The following is a 9,121-nucleotide window of genomic DNA, read 5'->3' on the forward strand; positions in this document are numbered from 1 at the left end:
AAATATTATAGGTTAACTATTGACTAAAGCAAATGTTTACATTTTTTACAGCCATAACCATAAACTGTTTTAAAAAAAATGTGTCGAAAAAGCTTAAAAGCTCTGTTCCACCCAATAACCAAAGTGTCCAAAAATACTATACGCAGTCGATTGTAATAATCTCTAATAACTCTAATCTGTAATCTGTAATAACTCGAACCTGTATATTATTGACAACTCGAAATTATCGAAATTTCTTCGAAAGAAAATATATTTTATTCCACCATATAACTCAAATCACGTTCCGTAGCATCCAAATTATCTTCTATGTAAATCATGATATTCTATTCAAAATCTCTTTGATTTGGAGTTGCAGACTTATGTCGATTTCATATTTTTTATGTAAAACTGCCACCAAATCACAACAGGGTGACCGACAAACGTCGAGGACTTGACTATACGGCAGCGGCGGTGTTTGCGTGAAAAACGTCACGGTCCTACAGCGTTTGTATTTCTGAATCATTTGAATAGGAAATTGTCGTCGTTTCCTGCCGGCACTCTGCAGCGTATATAACATTATATATATACAGTCACCCGGCAGAAGCTTCCGTATAATTATAATGTATATATAGAGAGAGTTTTGGCCTTTATACGCTGAGCTGCATTACGCGGTGTGTATAGTATACATACAGTATAAATATTAAATATTATTACGGCCGCCGTGTAATAACAACGACTCATAGACTTTACGCGAACAAACGGCCAAGTGATTGCGAGACGCATTTGTACACGGGTTCTTATCGAATTTATATATTTACCACCACCACCACCACCACCACCACCACCACCACCACCACACCCCCACACCAACGTACAAGAGTGTTAACCGCCCTGATGCAAGCCGCATCCCTTATACATAATATACTAAATAATAATACATAAACGCCAAGTCTGGGTCTCTGGTTGTTTATGGTTTTGTTTTTGTTTTCCATTTACGACTCTGCTAAACAGACGTATATTATACCTATTTATATAATATTATTATGGCGTTACTACTGGAGTATAATAATATTATTATGTGATCTAAAATATTATAACCGATTAAGGCTTATATTATACACATCAGGTACGCGGATGCAAATGTCAGACATAACATATAACATTATGGTTAATAGTTTATTCCAGTGATAATATCAAGTTTTAATTACAATCACTCTATAGAAACGAAATGGATCTTGAAGGATACAGGATGCTGAACCCTAGACACGCTTAAGTACGGTAAACGCACTGTTTCTCACGTAAGTCTACGCCACAAACCTAATCAAAAATGTTTCACCATTCGATTGCAATCAAATGTCTGCACAAAATACCTGACATGTAGGAATTATAGTATTTCTCTTTTTAATAATGCTTATATTATTCTTTACACTATATTCATTATTATATTATAATGGTAAGAAAATAAATGTCTTGAAACTGAGAAATTTACTTACATGCACAATTGTGAGACGTTTGACGATTAGGCGAACATTTTGAATTTCGTACTATGTGGCTTATTATAATAATGTATGCATAGTCATTCTCTATGCGTTGACATTATTTTACGCGAAATTATTGTATAGTAACAGCGTGATCCGATAAACTTTTACTCCAAAGTTAAAAGTCTCAATTACAATAATATTGCATTACCTGAAAAACAAACCAAAATAATTTCATTTAAAATGTGTCACTTAAAAGGTTACAAGTCATGTAATTTGTTTTTTATCTTTGTACTAAAAAACAAAATTACTTTAAAAATTATTACTTTTACCGGTTTTACTAAAGATTAATAAACTTGAATTAAATATTACCTATATTATTTTATTATAATATAGTTATTACAAATATTTTTTTTTATTACATTAAATATTTAGATTTTTGTCAAAATAAATAACACAATTATTTAATTATCCCGCATATTATATCATTAGTTATTTTTCTGTGTTATACAAGTTGTATAAAAAGTAAATTTAAGTAATAAATTAGACAACAATAGAATGAATAGGTTCTAAATTAAATTAAAATCGTTATATACGGTATAAAAAGGTTCTATTGTAGGCACTTAATTATATTTTAATGTATAATGGTTTGCTGTGTTCAGTACAATTTAGAAAATTGCATTTTAGAACCTTTTAATACTATATATAATATAAGTTGAACCCACGGAATAGCTTCAATTCACATTATTCTGCAGTGAAAAACCAGCACAAAACATCTGTTACAGTGGCGTATTGTAATAATAAATTAATAGCGTTATATTAGTTCGATCGTTCCTCTTAAATGCTATATACCTGAGACTGCATGCAGTCAGATAGCTTAAAAGCGTATGTCCAATCCATTTACAATAATTTAGACTAGACTGTATACAAATGCAGTCAAAATAATGAAGCTCAAATCGAATAAATTGGAAGTTTGTACCACATACAAACATAACCGACTACAACGATATCAAAAAAAAAAAAAATAATAATATATTTATTCTGACACTATATTATATAAATTATAGATTATAGATCATAGGTAGATTTAGATAAATTTTACATTAAGCTTACATTTGAGTTGGAAAATAATCTAAACAACCACTACCACCAGTCACTATATTAATGTTTCAAATGTTTATTTCCTTTAGCATAAACATTACCCATTGTAATACAGTAAATAAAAAAATATTATAAATAATCAAACATAAATAATATTATTTATAAACGAGTAACACGGCGGTAACAGTAAGAAAACCATAAATTCGTTTTAATTTTTTTTTTTTTTTTGGGGGGGGGGTTGAGGCTTCGACAACTCAACTTAAGTCATTAAGTTGCCTGTTGAACTGTGGAGGAGGGTACTGTAGGTTTTCGAACACGTGTGTGAGTTTTAATTTTTATTGAATATCTTTTATGTACTTTTTTTTTATTTTCTAGTCAAAATGGGTCAAGTCAAACTGTTGCCTTAAAAAAATCAATTAATTTACAAATCATTTAAAATTAATGAAAAATCGTTCCGGCATTACAAATTCAAATAATACATTATTAAATTATAAATATATAATAAATATAATAAATTATTGATATAATAAATTGTTTTAGGGGCTTGGTAATTATTTGAGTTGGCCATGTCCTCATATAATATCCCCATCACCGATCTTCATCTCCTTTATGCATTTAGACCACAAGACGTATAATCGAGGGTATCGAGAAATCTTAAGAGAATTTAGGTTAATAGATTAACCTATGCAATGCGCATTAATAAGTTATTCTATCACTTCCCACCACATCGTCAGTGAATAATATGTTTTAATAGTTATAGCTTATGTATTATAATACACTTATACATAATAGTGGACAAGTGGCGTTACAAAATATATATTTACATCAGATCAATATTATGTTATCATATGGTTCTATTTCGTATTTTATAATATAGGTAAGTATTATATTATACAATTATATTTATTATATATAAGTGTCATACTCAATTTAAATTTAAAACAATCCCCTAAAAAAATCCTAGCAACGTGCTTTACGTGGACTGCCAGCATTATCATTAGATATCATCTCCATTTAGGTACGCTCGGTACGGTAAATGCACAATTATCGACCATTTTTATAATTTTTGTTTATTGAAATGTATATTATACGGATAGTTTTGAAAAATATTGTATTACTTCTGTTGTTTAATAGTTATACTGTAGTAATTTGATGATTGATAAAACACTCAAAAGTTATTCGATACTGGTAAAGTTTTAACGCAACCGATAAGTGATAACTGATAACAAATAGTTACATCGACTATTATACCAAAGGGCTGATGAATTGGTATATATACCGTCCAAATTACGATTATAACTTATTTGCATTAACGTACATCGTGGTAGCATAGTACTTATTACAAGTTATTAGCTATGTAGTTGTTTAACGTATTACGTCTGTAGATAATAATAATAATAATATAACGACAACGAGCACGGTAGATCGACACTGACCGTCATGAGGGCCATTATAATTTTGTTACATAAACAGTAAACACCGACACGCTCGTGCAGATGGACGATTTGCGCATAAAATATCTTTTAGAACTCGCCAACACCATATGAATGCGTACCTATATAATATAACATTGTGCACAGTCCCATACACTCGCAAGTCAAACAGAGTTATAAAGACTGCTTCGTATTTACTAACGATGATGCACCCCCGGCCACCTCCCACACTCACACACCGCCAATATTATAATATGATATTATAATAAAATAAATTGTTATCGTATACAATGTAAATAATATAGGTATAGGTACCTATTATTATCATAGTACCACGCGCATGACACGAGCAAACAACCGAGACTTCCGTTCCGGTAGCGTTTTTTATCGTCATTTTACGCGAGGAGGAGGAGGAGCTTGGAGCGTCGTTACTCATTATAATAATACTTCTTGTTACACGCCGATCGACGTGAATATTGTTATTATTTAACAATACCGTCATACCTATACCATACCATCATCTGCAGAGGACCAGAGATTACGATATGATTATAATACCGTCGATTCCATGGTAACTTGTAAGTCTGTATCAGGTGACTGGGCGGTTTTTGAAGAAGAATATCATTTTACACGATTCTCACTCAAACGTCCGGGTAATATACTATATTGGTACTCCATTCAAAATCTATCAGATATTTTAAAAACAATTTAGTATTATGCAAACGTTTTAACCTTAATGGTTAGTATATAACTAGGTATATTATGTCAGTCTTCGTTTCGATTCGTTGTATAGGCGTGCATACATGTGCAGCGACTGGTGCTTTTGCTGCACTCGAAAACGTATTTTAAGTAAATATTTTTTTAAATACTTACACCGTCTGAATTATTTTTAAAATATTTAATTTAAAATAAAAATATGAATCGAATAATAATAGATACTTATCAACGTGATAAGTTTCAAAAGTAAAAACTGATGGGTTTTTTATTTACAAACGTATTATAACCGTACGTGTGCATGCCGTACACACATGCACAACCATATTACCATAAACTAATATAAGTTCACCTGATATTATTATTTAGTAAAGTAAAATTTACTATAAGCTAAAACGATATAATATCATGATGCACGAAGTTTTAAAAATCTCACTTTAGGTTATCAATAATTATAATTTTAACAATTTGTCTTTTTATCAGATATACGTGAAAATAACGTCATATTTTTGAAGACATCAATATGCGACGAAAATAATGTTACAATCGTTTATTACTCTTCAGAATATTTTCAATTGTAAATAATTATTATTATTGTTGTTATGTACATTGGCGTAAGTCCAAAGCCGTACTGTCAATATTTTTGTTAGACGTTAAATTATGTCTCTTAGACACCATTGTTGTACAGGCGGCCGACATCAAACACACGCCAGTCTAAAAAGCACTTTTCACGACGCCAGTTGTCTCGAAATGTTTACCTTGTGGCAAGTGCATATATGTTGTTTAGTAATACTATTATTCCTCACTAAAATATTTGAAAAGGAATACGTATTGTTAAACAATGCTGATGCAGCTGCAAGAAAATATGAGCAAAATACGACAAATACTTCGGAATTAATAGAAGAAATAATATAAAACTTTAAAATCCATATTGCGTTCATTTTGTCACCCAACGTCGGAAATGAAATTCCACTGATAGCATTATAATATTCATTTACAATTTATTAATATTCGACTACCGACGTTTTCCAAAATATTTCCAAAACCCTTCTACATATTATTTAACATTAGGTACCGAATGTTCATATACATATTATACAACACTGAAACATATACTACGCGAACATTAAAAATAAAGTTTTAGTAAATTACGAAAAACTTATTTGAACTCCACGATTATTAAGTTTAATTAATTAAACATTAAAGTCAAACAAAATAACTGTAAAATATAAAACGCTCCTTTAATGAGATTTAAGTTTCTAATAGCTTTCAATGTTGTCAATTGAAAGAAAACCGGCTAAACAGTCACCTATCTCGTAACAATGATTATAAGAAATCTCTGAAATTAAAGCCAGAAAAGTGAAATAAGCTTTAGATAGGTTTTTTTTTGTTGATAGTAAGTTATACGTTTTTAAGCTGAAGGTTAAACATTATAATATTTTTTTCACATTACAGGTTTCCAGTATATATAATAGAATTATTGAAACCAATATTTTTCTAAATTAATTTATTGTTAAGGGTAATTTTGCGCTTTTGAAAATTAATTAAAATGAAATAGTTATTATTAAATAAGATTTTAATTATATTGTAAAATGAATGATATGCTAATGCAATCGAATAGTGAATGTTAAGCTAATTTATAAAAGTATTTGAAAATTGAATTGAAAAAAAAAACAAATCAGATTGCTTATTAGTTATTATATAACATGTGTGTACTTATTGTGTAGGCGGGTAGGCACAGTTTTCCTTTCGTATCGTTTATATTCAGCAGGTATAAGACATTAGTTGTAGATATAGTAGTTTTACAATATTAAGACAGTTTTCTTATTATTTTTTTTTTATCACAGAAAATGTGAGTACCTATAATAAATTTTGTCAATATAACTAAATTACCTCATTAAAATTAAAATAACCCCCCCCCCCCCCAAAAAAAAAAAAAACTAACGGTTGAAAACAGGTATTTGACATTTTGACAATATTATCTTTATGCCAATTTATTCAGATATGAAAAATAACCAAAACCAATAATTGAACCACAGATGGTCGTAAATACATAGTAACAAAGTACATACATAATGTGTATATTATCGTATGATAATAATATAGTTACGCGTTTATAAAACGGAGGCGACGAATCTTGACGGTATCACGTCCTATCATCGCATTTCGATTTCGCACTATAATAATACGTTACCGTGTGTCGATAATATTATACGATGCCACGTTTCAATAATATAAGATCAAAATATTATTATAATATAATATATAATAAACGTCGAAACCTAAATTCATAACTCAAAGTAGGTGCAATATATTATATTGTTATGCAGCTCGACGCAGTGATAGGTATATTATTGTTATGACATATATAGTAGTATTAGGGTAGTATACTAGGTATATACCAAATAGCAAATATATTTAGGTATAATTAACGTATAATCGGTGGCCCGATTTTAGTTGGAACTGCTGAAGCTCAGGTGTCCACTCAGGATTTGTGCTTGGTAGGAAGAGGCTTACACATTTTCCTGTTTTCTTTACACGCAAGTAAACAATTATTACCACTAATATTATATAAAGTATAATATATACAAATCAAATTTAATTTTGATTTTAAACTAATATTGAATTCAAATACATGATATAAGGAATTTTAGTACAGCGGCAAAATCGAATGGACTGACGTTTCAGACAGTTGGCAGTCATAATAATAAATTATTATTATTATTTTGTATTAGTTTTGAACCCAGCCACTATGGACATTAGCTATTATAAGGGTTACGGTTGGTACAATAGGTTACCAACACATATGTATATGTGGCAAGGATTTGCTACTAAGAACCCGGGGGGTCACCCATCCGGGAACTAGTGACACCGACTGGTACTGGCACTCAGAGCACATCATAATTTTTAGATATTTTGGTTACAGTAGGAACTACTTGTTATTATAAAATCTATAAACTCATCGCTCCGGTCCGAATTTGAATAATTTTCAACGAAATAATCGATCGACGATTTCCACAAACTTTATAATGTACAAACTACAACTAAAAGACTTCTAAGATGGCATACGAATTAATCCATAAAAATATGAATATACATATAAGTAGGTACCTATAAATCAGCTATACGTATACATATATATGCGTTTGACGAAAATAAATTCGATAGAATTTAAGTGTATTGGATGGCTTACGTAGTTCGGCACTTATGTATTATATCGAATTTCAAATGTCAGTTTCCACGACAGCTAAATAAGTATGCGGTTTGAAGTTGATGCAACAATATTGATTCTTATTATTTATTCTAACTTTCTTCATCCCTCCAAAAAAAAAAATAATAATAATAATAAATACCAATGCACGATTTCATTGTGAAAATCTGCCTAAATATATATCTAATGAATCAATAATCTGTCCCATAATAGCATGGCATTGTATCGTATGACGAGTAATATTTATATGAATATATAAATATATGATATGCATATAATATTAAGTATTATTATGTTCTTCTATAGCTTATATTATAATTAAAATTTAAAAACTCGATAGTCTTTAATAATTAATAAACACTAACGTTAAGTAATACTCGTATAAACTTATCATAATATTTAACACAACAATTTAAAACGATTATTTGTGCTTATTTGTGTCTATTTTGTGTTCGTTGGTACGTCATAGAATTTATTACTATTTGAGCTCCTACACGTCTTCTGCTAAACAAAAAAGTGTTCGCACAGAAAAAAATAACGATAAACATTACTCGCATCAAAACATTAACATAAAATCAATATACTCATAACCAGACTATATAACGTGCGTAGAATGAGGTGTAACTATATTAAACATTATTAAAGCACTGAAACTGTAAATTTAGTAAATATGAATTTTACAAACAAACATTCGCAAGTCATATTGTGTACTGCGCAAAACCTCGGACGTGCTACACTCAACCACTTGAATGATAAACGGACGCAACTTTCAGGATTCAGCAGTATAATATCGCTTAAAATTATATTTCCCGGAACCCACCTTTGTACATAGTCCAATCTATTATAAAAATGCAGTCATATTCAATTAAAAAAATTTAGTTATTCTGCTATTTGGTGTGAAGACAAATCAAACAAATAAAGATCATTCCAATTGGTCCGTTCTTGAGTTATAATTAGGGATCAAAATTTCCGAAAAAAAAATTGAGAAAAATTGGTTTCATTTAAAATTTCCGGAAAAAATGGTTTTGACGAAATAAAATGGTTTTTTTCCTGAAAAAATTGAAAAATTGAATGAAAAATATGGTTTTTTTTTCTAAAGAACTGAAAAAGTAATGTATAGTGAAAACAATCTAATAAATAATGATAGTTGATAATCATATTATTACAAACGATAATATTATATATACCATACCTAACTTAGAGTC

The 9,121-nt window shown here is 29.6% G+C and overlaps 1 protein-coding gene across 1 annotated transcript in view; it reads right to left on the reverse strand.

The window, feature by feature from the left end:
- Positions 1-821: 821 nt before the first annotated feature.
- The window catches only part of LOC107885108 (polyadenylate-binding protein 1-B-like), a 213,776-nt gene continuing 205,476 nt past the window's right edge, over positions 822-9,121 (reverse strand). Inside the window, exon 4 of the mRNA XM_029485770.1 lies at positions 822-1,668. Within this exon, the coding sequence (XP_029341630.1) occupies positions 1,645-1,668 (24 nt within the window). The 3' untranslated portion in view covers positions 822-1,644. The remainder of the gene's footprint in view (positions 1,669-9,121) is intronic.

The sequence above is a fragment of the Acyrthosiphon pisum genome, chromosome X (assembly GCF_005508785.2).
Source record: "Acyrthosiphon pisum isolate AL4f chromosome X, pea_aphid_22Mar2018_4r6ur, whole genome shotgun sequence".
NCBI lineage: Eukaryota > Metazoa > Arthropoda > Insecta > Hemiptera > Aphididae > Acyrthosiphon > Acyrthosiphon pisum.